The 16627-nt window shown below is 39.0% G+C and overlaps 1 protein-coding gene across 1 annotated transcript in view; it reads right to left on the bottom strand.

The window, feature by feature from the left end:
• Positions 1–16627, bottom strand: part of LOC129767707 (uncharacterized) — a 272984-nt gene that overhangs the window by 11128 nt on the left and 245229 nt on the right. The window contains exons 5-6 of the mRNA XM_055768866.1: positions 9939–10144; positions 8932–9877 (exon numbers count right to left, since the gene is read on the bottom strand). Of these exons, the coding sequence (XP_055624841.1) occupies positions 8932–9877; positions 9939–10144 (1152 nt within the window). The remainder of the gene's footprint in view (positions 1–8931; positions 9878–9938; positions 10145–16627) is intronic.

The following is a 16627-nucleotide window of genomic DNA, read 5'->3' as shown; positions in this document are numbered from 1 at the left end:
TTCAACAAGTCTTCCACTGTTGATATGCTTTCTTCATTTGTTGAGGAATGATTCATCCCAAAGCATGGACGATGAATTCAATGAAAAATATTGATTTCTCTGCAATTGATTATAGTGATGCTGTAGATTTTTTTCGGAAAAAATAAACGATCAAAAGGTCAGGCGAAATGCTTATTAATTCGTTTACATATTCGGTCTTCGGCCGAAGATAGCTATACTCTGTTTCTGATGGAATTTGGAATGGATTCTGTATAATGAGCTACTACCAAGCAAACTGTTTTTCACATGTATGGGTCGCATCAGTTTTCGGCGAGGAAGCAAACATGTTCTGGGATCATACAATATTTAAGCTGTGTAAAAGAATGCGAAAGATTGTGAAACGGAACTATGGATATCAAATTAAATGCTTTGATTAAAAATGATGTTTTTGTTTTCCCAAAAATCGACAATAACTTTTCGGACAACCCAATATGAGCTATTCTGATTTATCCTGATTTTTTTTCGTTCTTCCTGATTTTTTAAAATTATAGTTGGCAACCCTGGTTGCGTGTAAAAATAACTCAGTGGAGTGAGAGAGTTCCTTCCCGTTTATAAGAGACATGCCAATTGCATAATTTCGGGTGTTTGAACGTTATGTCGGTAAAATTAATACCGTGTATGAGATAATTAAGCGTATATTTTAGAATGACAAGCTTGCGATTATACCTCGATGATTCGGTATGTCAAAACGCTGGTTCAAAGATGAGGAGGAATACTTGGTTGCTAGTGAATAATATAGTTGTTGAACATATGAGAATGTAATTTTATTTTCTCTTTCTATAAATTACTCTTGAGATAAAACATGATTATTATGTATAATAATGAACATCTCTGTCTTTCTCGTTTGAATAGTGAGAAGTATTTAAGGTTAGGTCAAGGTTAGAATCATTTTGTGAGAACCATTTCTACAAATTTGTTGAATAATAATACCTTCTTTAACTCATACAAAACTTGAATTTATCCACCTCACGATCAGTATAATCTGAGCTACTCCCATATGAATTTCACTCCTTTTATCTTTCCTATTCTCGTGTAATTTGATATACGGGACACGAGGTTCGATTTAATTATTTCAACAGAAGCTGGTTAAGAGAATCGGTCAGTACATAATCTTCATATAAAACATCTGATGGATTTCAAGGAATTTTCTAAAAGCAGAAAGTGATGCAGATTTTCTTTAGACGAATATCAAAATTATGAAAATAGAATTTCAAAAAAGTATCTTGAGAATGCTTTGCAATGATAGACTCATTTTTTCCTTGTTTGAAATTATCAGTTCAGCTCAGTTCTTTGCTATTAAGAAACAATATAAAGTAAAAAAATAATGGACTTATTATTTTTAACTATCGTTTGTTATAACTATCGTGCGAATGTTTAAATTACATAAACCTGCTCTACAATGTTGGAAAAACTTCACGGTTATTATTCAATACTCAAAATATCAACAAATCAATATTATACATAATCAACCATCATGATCGTCCGAATCCAATTAAACAAATTTACGTTCTCTGGATACGTCAGGATTTCGTCTAAAAATGTCACAAACGGGTAAATTGCTGTTTGCTTGTTTTTCTTTCCTAAACAAGACAATACAAGATTCAAAATGTTAGCAAAAAAGCTAAATAAATACGAAACTAAACTTACTCCATTCCGCGTGACTAGCTTTCAGTATCTAATACACAAGTGACAAATATACTTGTTTTTCTCCGTGAAATGATAGTGTCGTGGCATTCATAATAACACCGAGTTCAACAACGTTGTCACGACGGATGAACTCTTCCGCATTATACACACACGGTGGCAGCCGCAATAAGGTTGTATACAATTCACTTCGTTTTCACCGTGAAGTGACGTTCGTGATCAGGTCCAATATTCCGGACATATTCTTCAGGTTTGATTTAACGTTCGAAGGAGTAACTTCGACACAATCATCTGAGCCTTCCTGAATATTCTCCTCGATAAGACTATTTATCTTCAGCGTTTTTCTCAGCTTTTTCAACATTTTCCAATATATCGGTATCTGGCATCAGATACAAATCACATTTTGGTCTTTTTCGCACTAATCATTAAAGGACGTTGAGCAATCGAACGGTACTGTACTGTCGACATCAGCAAGCTCACGACGCATTAATTATGCCAGCGGAGTATCATCATCATCACTGAGGGAAAATTTGGCTTCTTGAAGCAATTTTAAAAAGATTCAGATTCAACCTTATTGATTTCAGAGGGTGAAAGTATTTCAATTGCATCCAAAACCGGTATATCTGAAGGGTCCTAGAGTGCATTAAAATACAGTAAGAATGCTGAACAACATAAAGGTTGAAAAGGACAAATATCCTTAATTTCTTGCAGTCTTCGTTTAACTAATCGAATTAATTAATCGAAAATGGAGAAAGTACTGATTCAGGTTCTTGATTATGTCGAAGTCTAGCTGCTAAGCTACGAAAGTAAAGATTTGTGGAAAAATTGTAAACTTATCGATTTGAGCTTTGGTCGGAGAAATTTTGGGCGCGCTGTACAGTTATCAACGAACATGACCACCTTTGAGAAAGAATAGATATGAGTATGATAATTCCACAATTCCATATAATTCCAGAATTAATACCTTTTTATTTTCTTTGGAAAATTTTTGGTCAAGCTGCATGATCCATTTCACAAAAAGCATTAAGGTCATCCAGACCTTGGTGTCGCTATTGTATATCACTGTTAATGGATTCTTGTTTTTGAAACATCTTGGGTTTTTGCTCTTTTTATTGACCAGCAACGGTAGTTTATCGCCTCCATCAATGTTGGTTGTGCTTTAAAGATGGGAATTCCCAGTTTCTGGACAAATTCGCAAGCCATATCCCGAAGAACAGAAGAACAGAGAGGTAAACTATTCTCTCGGGCTTGATAAGACAAAAAATCCATTGACCGCTCCAGCTTTTCGATTCCGACCAACCTTATATGCTTTTGGTCTAGATTCAATTTTCCATTCCGATTTCATTTTTTCTTTAGCTTGAATAGTGTTGATACCGTACTTTGTGTAGTACTGAAATCTTTTACAGCTTCAGACCCCTTCCTTCCATACTTTTCGACCTGCTTAATGATGCTCAAACGTCGCGCAATGGTTAGCGTTTTAATCGTCGCTTGAAATTTTTTTCGTGGTTTTCCATACTTGAAAAGAAATTGCTTGATGACACGAACACTTCGTCTTCACTTTTAAGAGCAATTGAAATCAGAGTTAATAACGCACAAAAACATGTACGCGAAAATCAATCGAGTTAGGGAGGTAAAAATCCATGGAAAAATGAATCGAAACCCATCGAGTAAAGGAGGCATCGAGTTATGGAAAGAAGTATGCTTGTAAAATCAAAGGTGCCATGAAATTCATCGAATCAGAGAAAATATCGAGTTACAGAACATCGAGTAAAGGCTGTTTTAGAGGTCAATTACTTGTTCGATACTGGTACAAGTAACTTGAACAGAGTGTCTGTTCTCTGTTCACTGGATACTTCAACTAGAGCGCTGACTGGCATCGTCTAAATCAGCCTTAAGGGAGAGTTAACTGTACACTGGAGTCGCTTTTTACGCGGGTGATGCGTTTCGCGTAAACAAAAACCGTGTTAATTCCAATATCCGCGTAAATTCCAAAGTCCGCGTAAGATAAACCGGGTGATCTTCAAAATCCTTGTAAAAATTTGACAAACGGTGAATGATTAGTTTAAAATGCAACCCATATTCTAACAATTGATTACCTGAATTTTTCTGCTTGTTACAATCATGATATCTGTATCTCCTTTTATTTCTCAGTTATCAATAAATGATACAATACAAACTTATATCGTGAAAAATCACATCAATTAGCATATTGAACGTTTACGCGGTTGTTATGTGCCGCGTAAAAAAAACCGCATAAATTTCGAATTCCGCGTAAAAAAACCGAGTAAATTCCGAAAACCGTGTAAATTCCAAAAACCGCGTAAAATCTATCTATATATATAAAAATGGATTTCTGTCTGTCTGTCTGATTCTTATGGACTCGGAAACTACTGAACCGATCGACACGAAAATTGGTATGTAGGGGTTTTTGGGGCCGGGAAGGTTTTCATGATATTTTGAGACCCCTCTCCCCTCTCTAAGGGGGGGCTGCCATACCAATGAAACACAAATTACTCGAGAATTAATCTAGCAAACGAAACTAAATATTACAAGTATTTCAACCAAAAATATTCCAATCAAACATGACAATTGAAAATTTTCGGAAAACTCTGAAGGAAAAAGGGAAAATTCGGAAAATTAAATTCCCATATGTTCTACAATTACATAGTGACAAGCGTTGTTAGTTTATTTGATGTTTGCGCTAACGAAATATCTTTATCTTCTTCTATCTATACCAATAAAAATGGATTGCCGAATGTGTTGATAAGAGCAGAACTCGAAGGAGAAATTGTCCGATTTAGGGCTGTCTTCATTCTATTTTATTTTCTGTATTAAACTTATTCCATGTAACGGAGAAACATGTTATTTGCAAGTGGTTGGAAAATCTTGAAATAGAATTGTGTTTGAAAATGATCTGCTATTATAATGATGAGTTTTGGTAGAAGTACTAGGAATTTTATAGTAAAAGGTAAATTCAACGGGGTCGATTAGAAAATCAATCAATGAACAGTTCTGCGATTGTACCCATGAACTAGCGCTTAGTAAAAAACGTGAATGTTCGAAGGTATTGATAACTAAAAACAAACTTTGGGCGGGACGAAGTTTGCCGGGTCAGCTAGTAAAATATAAAATATTTTAAAATGTTCTGTTCGTTTGTGTACGCGTCAAAAACTCGAAAAGTTTGAGCTCAAAGTTGGACACAATATACCACTTCAAGGAATGTTGTTACAACATAAAATTTTTTTTTTCAGTAAAATAGGGGAATATGGGAAAAATGAATTTCATGTGGTTATAGCGCATTTCTGAAATTAAGCTTCGAATGAAAATCGTCTATTCCGTATTAAATATGTGCTCTATGTGAACATATTTACGTCAAGTATTTGAAAAAATCGTGAACTAAAATTGTGTTTCAAAATGATTTAAAATTAATCCATTTCCCTTATCTACACTCTGTCCAACTTCTATAAGGCCACCTTGAATATATTTCGTTTTAACATAAACAGTTATTATTTGTATAGGATATTTTCATATATTGTTGAATGTTTAGAATAACGTATATTCAACGTTGGTTAATAACCTAAAAAATATTATTTACCAAATTTTGCAAAACGGATTCCTCGATATTTTCCCATGTCTCCAAAATGATCGGCTGTGGGCGCCGACGTTGGCCAGCATCCCCCCGTCCCACATAAGCATTCCGCGATTCCAGAGCGTCGCGTCAGAGATAGTTCGGGGGCCGTATCCAGGGAAGGATCTCTACGGGAAGGATCATTAGGAGCTGTCCACATACCACGTGGACAGAAAAAGCATGATTTTAGACACCCCCCTCCCCCTCCGTGGACAAGCGTGGACATTCCTTATACCCCTCCCCCTGTTGTCCACGTGGACATTCCTCCGGTTTCGAGGAAAAAATCAAGAAATTCTATTTTTTCGCTTAAATTTCATTTCAAGTTTGTTTCTATTTTCTATTCCATATTTTTATTGATAAAAATTATAGCCTTACCAATGCTAACGATTTGTCTTGAAATCTTCAATTTTTTTCAACATTGTCCGGGAGCTCATTATTTTCTTCCGAATTCCATTTACGTTATCTCCATATCCATTTTAAAATATCGATTGTGAACTCATTCTCGAGTATTTATATTAAAGCTGGCTGGATGTTTGAGTTTTCAAAAAATCATACAATGTAATCAAGCACTTTGTTTGGAATCAGAATTTTCTCGTCTGAACATCAATGACTTTCACTTTTACTGGTTCGGTAGTGTCTGATGGCTATAATGAACCTAGTAAAAACAAAACATCTTAAGTATCATCGTGCTCGATGATTCAGTTGATCTACAACCCTTAATTGTTAAATCATGCTAAATATTGTCCTGAAAAATTCTTGCCGATTCTAAGGAAAAAACCAAAAGCATATTTTTGAAGACATACATCTTTTCGATCATAGATGCACCGTTCTTTCCTGAATATTCCAGCATCCTTCATGCAACTTGAGAATTCCATCCTCTCAGAACTTATCAGAACTTATGATATGTAAGTTGAAGTCCTTACTGGTGAGTAAGGCGGGTGGAGTTTTAGAAGTGCCCTAGAAACGTTCTGGATCGTTGATTTTAATACGTTCAGCTGCTAGCAGTACATGTTGGAATTCATCGAAAGTTGCTTGGTAGAAGCAAATTTGAAATAAATTTTTTTTTATATTTCTCTAATTCAGACATTTAAGAGTATACCATAGAAGAGACTTTTCGAAAATCTCATTATTTACCAAATTATAGCCATTTTTGTGATGCGATATCTTATCTAGTACGGCCATAACAATTAACTTCAAAACGCGTTTTTCTCGAAACATGTTTTTTTCAAACTGGCTTACACGATATCTCAAATTCTACTTATCCGGTCTATATTTATATGAATACAATCTGTATGCATCTCTCTATCGCATGTACCTATAAACAATCTATTCAAACTATTCTAAAAAATCAAGAAACATGAAAAAAATGATTCAAACAGCATTTTTTTGTCAAAAAACATTTTTTTGACTTGTCCGAGGTTCATGCGATAGTGGCGTCTTTACTGATTCAGAATCTGTTTGTTTCAGATAACCAGAAGGGCTGGAATCGTGTACACCATGGCACAACTTTTTTTTGAACCCCCTCACTTGATCAGTTTCTAATTATGGATATATTTTTTTCCGTTCAATTTTTGTTTTATTGTTAAAAGATAGATAAACAAATAGTGATATGATGGATGGTAAAAATATTCTTTATTTTACTTTTGCGGAGCTCGAAGAAACGTCCGAAATTCGTGTCTCTATCCCCGTTAACCGTTTGAGTGTGGAGCAAATTTTGTTAACATATTTTTCTTCAAAAATTACCAGACATCAATGAAAAACAACATCATTGCCAGAAATAGATCTCCAGAGATACGGTCCGTACACTCATGGAAGAATTTGTTGTTCGTTTCAATGTTCAGAAATCCTTGAGAGTTCTCAAAGAAACAAACAGTTTTGTCATCAAGAGCAAAAGCTTTATTCAACCCGCACTTAAGTCGTGATTTTAATACTACAAAAAATCCAACATTCTTTGTGTTATTGGGTGTCTTCATTCTGACGGATTTAATGGCCCTATTTTTTTTTATTTCTGTACGATCATTCAAATTGTTTAAGAAAAAAAAAACAATTGGAATTACGTATTTTCTGGAATCTGCTCGAATTCACAAGAGTAGCAAGTACACCCAAACTAGCGCCGTATCATAAATCATAATGGCAGAAAAAAATGCTTTTTCGTGTGCTGAAGGGTGAAATGAACAAATACAAGCACATTTCTAAAGTTTTTAAAAACGTTTGTATGTATGGGATCAGACCTCTCTGTCTTTTATACTGATCGTCAGCATGGAATTGTACCCAACAAAAGTTCAAACGATGCCAAGCGGGGATCGAACTGAGGCCGGCTACAATTCGAAGCTGTTTTACACGACTACGCCATCTACATAATAAGTGAGAATATTATACCACATTATACAATGAAGCTGGATCTTGAAAGTATGCATGGAAAGTGTTTTCTAAAAGTGAAAAGGAAAGCATAAACGTAAATCTGTATCCTTCTCGGACGTGGGCCTTATATGTGGCTAAGTATGCGGAAAGGGTTAATGCGTGCTTATTTGCAATGTGTCTCTGGTTTCGCTCTCTCATATTACTATTATATTGATATGGCAAAAAAAACAAAAAAATAACAAAAAATGTGCTACCCTCCCATACCAATATAGAATTTGTATGACATATATGTCATACAAATTCTATATTGGTATGGGAGGGTAGCACATTTTTTGTTATTTTCAAGCTCATTTAATGTTATAAATTGGGATGTCAAAACATGTGCTACAAAATAATTTTGGGTGTAGCTTGTAGCAAGAGAGCAACCCTAACTCATTTTCAAAGTGAAAATTATTAATGAAACTAACTTTCCCGTGTCAAATAAGGCGTCGTGCGCAAATTACGTAACGAAATACGGATTTTCAGCATAAGTAATCAGATGCCGGCGCTGGTGGTGTAGTGGTGAGCGTAACGGTTCACTCAGGGAAAGTTCATGGTATGTGATGCGTTTGGTCATGCATTCTGTCAGTCATTGCTAGTCAATCACAGCAAGACATTTTGGGATAATCCTTGGCTTTTTTACAGTTGGTTCTTGCTATGATATGTCTTTTATGATTGTACTTCTTTCGGATGCCGGTTTGGGACTCGATGAGCAGACCGATGCACTTCATGATCTACAAGAATTCGCAGCGTGCAATGTCTCGAAAGACTATTTCAGTTAAGAGTCCAAAAGGGAAGACTGCCTTTGCTTTATCCAGAGGTTCAAGATGTATGTTTGGCATACAGATAGGTCGTGGAAACATTTGAGTTTTAGTCATTTTGAACATTTGCCATTTTTTCAAAGTGAAATCGGTATATCGACTATGGATACGACACTCTGGAAACGTCAATTGTTTTGTTTCGTTCATTTCTGCTGTCGATCTCAAACAGAAAGGAAAACAGATTTGAAAAACCACGTGTATCTGCGTCGTGAAGTTTTTCGCAATTGAAAATGTCATTTTATGAGCTACAAAACGAATAAACCTGTCTTTGTGGTTCTTCGGAAAGCTCCTGGACACTTATGGTGAAGCCGCTCATAGCGACCAACATAGATACAAGATTTTCCTTTCGACAAATTAACACAAAAAAGTTCCATTTGGAGGTTGTATTTTTGAGCTTACCGTGAATCTCGAGGGTCACACTGTCCGCCAGGGAGGGTTTCTTGCGCTCACTTTTGGGGGTCGACGAGTAGCTGGTATGGTTCTCCTCGAACCGTTCGATGCTCTCGATGGTACAGTTCAGTACCTCTTCGGCGAAGTTATCCGAAAAGTTCATACGGGTACTTAGGTTGAGCTTCTTGGAATCAAGATCAAATCCGGGCTCGGCGACGTCTGTGGATGAATCGGGAACATCAATGCTCACATTCGTGTACGTCGTAATCGTGCTGTCATCCATATCGAACTCATTTTGCGGTGGCTTAGGAGCTTTACCCTTGCGTTTAGCGTCGGCATCAGGATTGGACGATTTGCGATTATCCCGAGCGGCGTTGGCGGCCTGCATCATATAACTGGGCATCTCTTGGGGGATTCCCGCGGCGTCACGTTTGATTCCACTGGAGGTAAGACTATTCTGCCGCTGGAATTCAGTCGGGATCGAGGTTGTATTAGTTGTAGCAGATTCAACGGCAATTACATCCGGCACCGGCTTCGGTTCTTTGGTGCGTTTCTTCACCACCGGAGGCGAGGGAGATTTTTCCTTCTTGTCGTCGAACTCTTTCTTCTCAATGTTAGTGTTGTTCTCGTTGTCGGCTTGAATTTTCGTAGGGCTCTTGCCAAACAGTTTGTCGTTTACGGCTGGGGGAAACACACGGATGCCGAATTTATGTCCCTTCTTTCCGTCGGCTGCGTTGGAGTCCTTGCGTTCCACTTCGGCGTGCTTCGTTTGAAACTTCTCTTCGATCATCTCTCGCATCTGCTGTTTGAAGGAGTGTTTCTTGGGTTCTTTCTCGTGCTCTTTGTGGATGGTTGGGAGCACCTTGTTCAAGTTTGTCGGACTGGACTGCTCCATACGAAGTGTTGAGTTGGTTTCCTCACCGGGGAACAGCTTTTTGCGGGAATTACGTTCAATCTGGAAAAAAATGTACATGATTGGAATGGTTTGTGATTTTTTGGAAGATTATGGTGTATACCGTGTTCATGTCTGACTGACTGCTAGACCGCACTAGCGGATGTGTCAACGCCTGGTGTCCTGGCTTGGGGCTCTGGGTCTGTGGTAGTTTTTCTCCATTTACCAGCTCCAACTGGACGTTGTACGGGGAAGCGTAGCTCAGAATCGTCACTGCGTCCTCCTGGACGATGTGTTGAAAATCGATCGTTATGCTCGTTATTCTGTCACCTGGATGGTGTAGAAAAAAAGGAGAAGTCGTGTACTGTGTTTCAACAAATTACAGCATTTTATTTTACGATATCATAGTAAAAGTCGTAGTAAATTGGTGAGTCATGATTGGGTCTAACATGCGTTTTGCGTTTTCGCTTACAGGTTTATTTGAATTGATTCATTTCAGTATAGATTTTTTTCCTCCAATACCGCACGCACAATTAGTTTCAGTCTGCATACATTCTCTTTTCGATTATCTCAATGAGAGGCAAACATAAATAACAGAACGCCGTCTGTTTCAATCTCTGAAAGGTCTTAAACAGTGGATAATGACGCTGGGTAAGCTAGGGTTGCGCACGTGTTCCAATCTAACAGTACTATTTGTAGTGCTTTGCGTACATTGTTGAATCGAATGTTTGGCATTGACCAATCGTCGTTAAAATCTGTTGCAAGCTATTTCTTCTCTGCGATATGTCTGGAGATTTAAAAGATAAAATTACACGCAGTATATTTTTTGAAGGAATATAACAGTTCGGCTGAAAAGTTTATAAACTAACACAGTAGAACTTTTTTTTTGTAAAGTTCAATTTTATTATTCAACAAAATTGCGATCTTGCAACTTTTCGATACCATTTTTATAGTACCATTTCGGTTTTTCTTCAAAATAGGCCTCAGTTTCGGTAATCACTTCATCATCGGTCTTAAATTTTTTGTCAGCGAGCATTCTCTCTAGGTCTGCGAACAGAAAATAGTCGCTGAAAAGAAAGAAAATAGATCTGGAGAATACGGTGGATGCGGAAGCAATTCTAAGCCCAATTCATGCAATTTTACAATCAATACACGTAATTCGGATTTTTCCATTTTTTTCATAATAACAAAAGTTGCTTCACTCTCAATGCTGTAACTCTCGAACCAATAGACCGATTGCTGTCAAATTTTGACACGTATCCATTGAAAGATGGTGCTTTGTGATAGTCAAGTAAATTTTTGCAAGAGGCGCCATCTAGACGCCAACCTTATGAACTTTTCAGCCAAACTGTTACAGAACAGAAAATGACCGTGAGATGACTCTGAAGCGCATATATTCTAGATCGAATATACCAGCAGGATTTGTTTGAAGAACGGTGGCTATTATTGTAATAAATCTGAACATGATCTCAAAATAGGTTGACGCCACGTTCTCGCTGCAAGCCTGAATTGATGACAAGGTTTTTTTTGTTTATCCCATTTATTCATTTATCAGGCTCATTAGCATTATCTGTAACAGAGCCGGGTTTTTATCGTGTACATGCACATATGTATATGTTTCTATAAATTTTAAATTACACAGTAGAAGTAGTAGCCATTTAGGCGTTAGATGTTCTGTTCTATTACATTATGGTAAATTACACTGTAGTAGCCATTTAGGCGTAAGGGTATTCTATCTGTTCTTCCATTGTTCAGCAGACCGGACAGCGGAGACAGTTGATATTGATCATTGTTGGGTTATTTATAGAACAGCAGCCCGATGTTTCTTGCAGAGCAGAGCAGTTGTATGGATGAATCGATCTTTGTTCCACCGTGGATCGATCTCCATAGCTGATGATGGTTGCGTGGACGTAGTTATTCTATAACAACACAAAGATGGTCAATTGAGTGCCCTGAGTTTGAACTCACGATCGATCGCTTAGTAAGCGAACGCGTAACTAAGTGGCTACGAAGACCCCCTAGATGACAACGTTGACGTTACCTCATTATGACGTTACGGTCAGTTGACGTTCATGTAATTTAATATATTTATAAATCAAATCAACAGGTATAATTATTGTAACCCTAATGACGATAACACTTAAATACTAATACACAAAAACACTTATACACTAACACGAGAATTCGTAAGTGTTGAGGTAAAACGTCTGTTTAGTGACGCGCGGGACAAACCAAAATCGAACACAGAGCCGCAACGGTTGAAATCACGACACATGCTCGACATTGGTTCATTGTAACCGTAGTTTGTACGAGAAAATGGTATCTAGAGATAGTTCTGATACCGCAGGATCCGCCATTGAATGTTGAAATTCACTAATTGCAGAAGTTTTGGACAATCGACGTAGGATAAAATCAGATCCAACATGAATCAAGCTTTGGAAATATTCCTGCAGTTATGAAACGTGACGAGTCCGATCAGTTTACAGTGGTGCTCATAGCTTGGAAGATCGTTGGGAATACTCCAAGGTAATCTCCGTAAGGCAAATCTGACGAACTTGCGCTGAACAGTCTCAAGGCGTAGAATGCTGTTTTGGTAGTATGGTTTTAGTTGCTTCTGATATTATATAATATATGCGATATGATCACGAAACGTAAGCTTAGAATCGAGCATGACTCCTAAGTCCTTGATACGGTCAACCCGCTGTAGCGTCGAGACGAATAACAGACCGTTTACGGGAAAAGGATATCACGGAGCACTTAGTTCGGTTCAGAATCATTCTGCTCCTTTCACACCAAGTAGCAAATGCGTCGATTTGTGACTGAAGAAATACTACGTCGTCTTCACCAGTTGACTGAACGTACGGTTTTTTGTTGTTTATTTTTGTTTACCGTTTTTTGAAATACTTCTTTTGTTTTTAATTCATACTAACGCGTAATTCACTTTGTGAACAGTTTTTATTCGTTGGTCTAGTGCAGTTTGTTTGTTTTTGTCCCGAATTCATTGATATTTGGCAGTGTAGTGTAGTGATTGTTTTTGGTGTTTTGAAAAGAACCTCGCTTTATCACCTCTCCACGCAAAATTTTTCTCCTGAATTGACATCTGCTGGTCAGCAGCGGTACTGAAAATTGCGTACAATTTCAACTTTTACTACACAAGATTACCTACACCAAACGAATCCGACCTGCAAGGACCCTTACAAGATACTTTGAACAATTTTTCAACCTGGGCCATTGGGCTAGGGATCGAATTCTCCACGGAGAAAACAGAGATGGTGGTTTTTTCTAGGAAGCATAGACCAGCAAAACCAAAGCTTCAACTTTTGGGTAAACCATCATGCTATGTCATTGGGGTCATGCTATGTCATTCAAGTATCTTGGGGTCTGGTTCGACTCCAAATGTACTTGGGGGGCCCATATTAGGTATCTGAGTAAAAAATGCCAACAAAGAATAAACTTTCTCCGTACAATTACCGGCACCTGGATGGGAGCCCACCCAGAAGATCTTATAATGTTGTATCGAACAACTATTCTCTCAGTGATGGAGTATGGCACTTTCTGTTTTCAATCAGCTGCCAAAACACATCTCATTAAACTCGATCGAATTCAGTATCTTTGTCTCCGTATCGCGTTGGGATGTATGCCCTCAACGCATACCATGAGTCTCGAGGTTTTGGCAGGCCTACTCCCACTAAAAGATCGCTTCAATTTATTATCTCTTCGGTTCCTCATCCGGTGTAAGGTCATGAACCCATTGGTGATCGGAAATTTTGAGCAGCTGATCGAGCTAAATTTTCACTCCGGATTCATGAGTTCATATCATGAATTCATCTCCATGCAGGTTGATCCTTCTTCGTATATTCCCAACCGTGTTTGTTTCCCTGACTACATCAATTCCTCTGTGCATTTTGATCTGTCCATGAAGCAAGATATCCATGGATATTCAGATTACCAACGATCGAGGATCGCTCCAACGATCTTCGATGAAAAGTATGGGGGTATCAATTGTGATAATATGTACTTTACTGATGGGTCCACTATAAACGAGTCCACAGGATTTGGAGTGTTCTACGAATTTTTTAGCACCTCACACAGTCTTCAGAATCCTTGCTCAGTGTATATTGCTGAATTGGCAGCAATTCATTGGGCGCTGGACAGCGTCGCCTCACGACCTGTTGAACACTATTACATTGTAACGGATAGTCTTAGCTCTGTCGAAGCTATCCGTTCAGTGAGGCCGGAAAAGCACTCGCCGTACTTCCTTGAGAGAATACGAGAAATTTTGAGTGCTTTATCCAGACGCTGTTATGTCATTACCTTTATCTGGGTCCCTTCACATTGCTCCATTCCGGGTAATGAGAGGGCTGACTCATTAGCAAAGGTAGGTGCAATTGAAGGCGATATTTATCTGCGTCAAATCGCCTTCAATGAATTTTATTCTTTAGTCCGCAAAAATACCATCGCTAACTGGCAACGCAAGTGGAATGAAGATGAATTGGGCCGGTGGTTTCACTCGATTATCCCTAAGGTTAGCCTCAAACCTTACTAACCATAGATGTAAGAAAATTGTTTAAAATTATATTTAAGAATTCGGCTCCTTTAAACTTAAGTAACTGAGCCTGTAAAAATAAACGAATGAAAAAAAAAAAAGATTACCTACCTTAAGGGTTGCATAACTGTTGTCGTAGTTTTTTCCCGCATTAAGCTCTATGATGGAATCCAGCTGCCTTCAGTGCTCTGAGCCGGTGAAAACGTTAAAGTTCATCAAATGTCAGGGATTTTGCGAAAAAATTGCGCACTTGGATTGCGTTTCATTCACTAGAGCGAACATGATTTCATCAACGATCAACCCAATCGGTTTTGGTTTTGCAACAATTGTACTGTGATCATGAAGTCAAAGCATGTTCGTGATGCGTTCGCCACTTTGAATGATGTATTTAACAAGCTGAGCGAAACACATCGTACTGCATTGGAAGGAATCCAATCAGAGTTGGTGAAGAACCGGGAGCAAGTGGAATTATTAACAACCAAAGTCACCACTGCTCCTACAACTCCCAAACCGTGGCCGAGCCTTAAACGACCAACTATTAAAAGATCCGTTGATGCTGCGGAACTAGAATCTCCAAAGCTACCTACAATGTCGTGCGGTAGGAGAAAAACAAAAACCACCATCCCTGTTGTTGCCCCAGAGCCTGAAAACTGCTGGGTATACATGTCCCGAATCGATCCAATAGCCTCTGAAGACGACATACTTTCGCTAGTCACCGAGTGCATTCCGTGCGACGAACCCATAGTTGTTAGAAAGCTGGTAAAAAAGGACGCTGACCTGAATTCGATGCGTTTCGTCTCGTTTAAAATTGAAATTGACGAAAAATATCGGGAAGTGGCTCTATGTACTGACACGTGGCCTGATGGAGTATACTTTCGCGAATTCATCGACTAACAAGATCGGAAAACTCAGTCGGGGTTCTCCAAAACGCCCCGTCTGAAGTAGAAAAGCAGATTGGACGAGGAGAACGAGGAGAATATGTATTCAGCGAGTCACATCAGCAGCAATCACCAACGTTTGTACAACCGGTATGCAATAAACAAAGTACTATGGGAGCTCTCAACTACTCCGACCCAGTCGTGCCACACGCCGGACTTCATCCACCTCGGATTGACCCTTGCCGTTCAAGTCATCCCGGTCCTGTGGTCGGATGTTGGGGGAGAGTCTCCCAACCTGACTCTTCAGGCAAGTATGCATTTTATGATCGCTCGTATCTGTCTGACTTCGTTAAAACTTCCAGCCAATTTATATGGACTGATCAGCTCGATGACGAGCTTCGACCACTGGGACGCACGATGACCGGCATCATGGAAGCCCCTAACCCGTCCAACTCAGTCGAGCCTTGAAGCCAGCGTCAGATTAGCCGTCCCGGTCCTGTTGTTGAGTCTGGGGAAGGGGTCTTCCAACGTGCCACTCTAGGCGAGTACGATTCAATCGAGCACCATTCGCAACCTGATCTGTCTCTCATTTCTAGGGGCGACGACACGACTTCCAATGTTATGTGGCTATATTATCAGAATGTACGCGGCCTGAGGATGAAAATTGATGATCTCTATGTAGCAGTATGCGATTGTAATTACGACGTCATCATGTTGACTGAAACCGGACTTGACGACAGCATCAACTCCATACAGCTATTTGGAGCTGAGTTTAACGTTTTCCGTTGTGACCGTAGTCCTTCCAACAGTTCCAAGTCCTTCCAACAGTTCCAAGTCCAGATTTGGTGGTGTCCTTATCGCAGTAGCTCGTCACTTCTCTGCTGTATCGGTTCAAACGAGGAATGGAAGCTCTTTGGAACAGATTTGTGTCTCCACTACTATACGTGGGAAAAGGATATTACTTTGCGCAGTATACATTCCTCCCGACCGCAGTCGTGACGTGGGGGTTTATGATTCCCATTTGGCTTCTGTGCGTGAGCTGTGTGACCGTGCGTCTTCTGATGACACCGTATTGGTATGTGGCGGTTACAATCAGCCTCATATTGCATGGGAATTACATCCTAACTCTGTTGTTGATCTGAATCCGTCTTTGACCTCTGCGGCGAGTGCTGTTCTATTGGATGGAATCACCGTTCTTGATCTCCAGCAGCGCAACTTCAATCGCAATTTTCGTGGTCGAACACTGGATCTGATTTTTTTGTGCTCCCGATATTAACATCGCTATCAACGAATCGGTATCGCCACTGCTAGCGGTGGATTTGCACCATCCTCCGTTAGTATTGTCGTTATCGGCTACAGGAGAAGCAGTGTTGGCTGTTGAGGATCGGA

Source organism: Toxorhynchites rutilus, chromosome 2, assembly GCF_029784135.1.
Source record: "Toxorhynchites rutilus septentrionalis strain SRP chromosome 2, ASM2978413v1, whole genome shotgun sequence".
In the NCBI taxonomy this organism is placed as follows: Eukaryota; Metazoa; Arthropoda; class Insecta; order Diptera; family Culicidae; genus Toxorhynchites; species Toxorhynchites rutilus.
The sequence above is the reverse complement of the archived record's forward strand: the minus strand, read 5'-3'. Positions and strand labels throughout refer to the sequence as shown.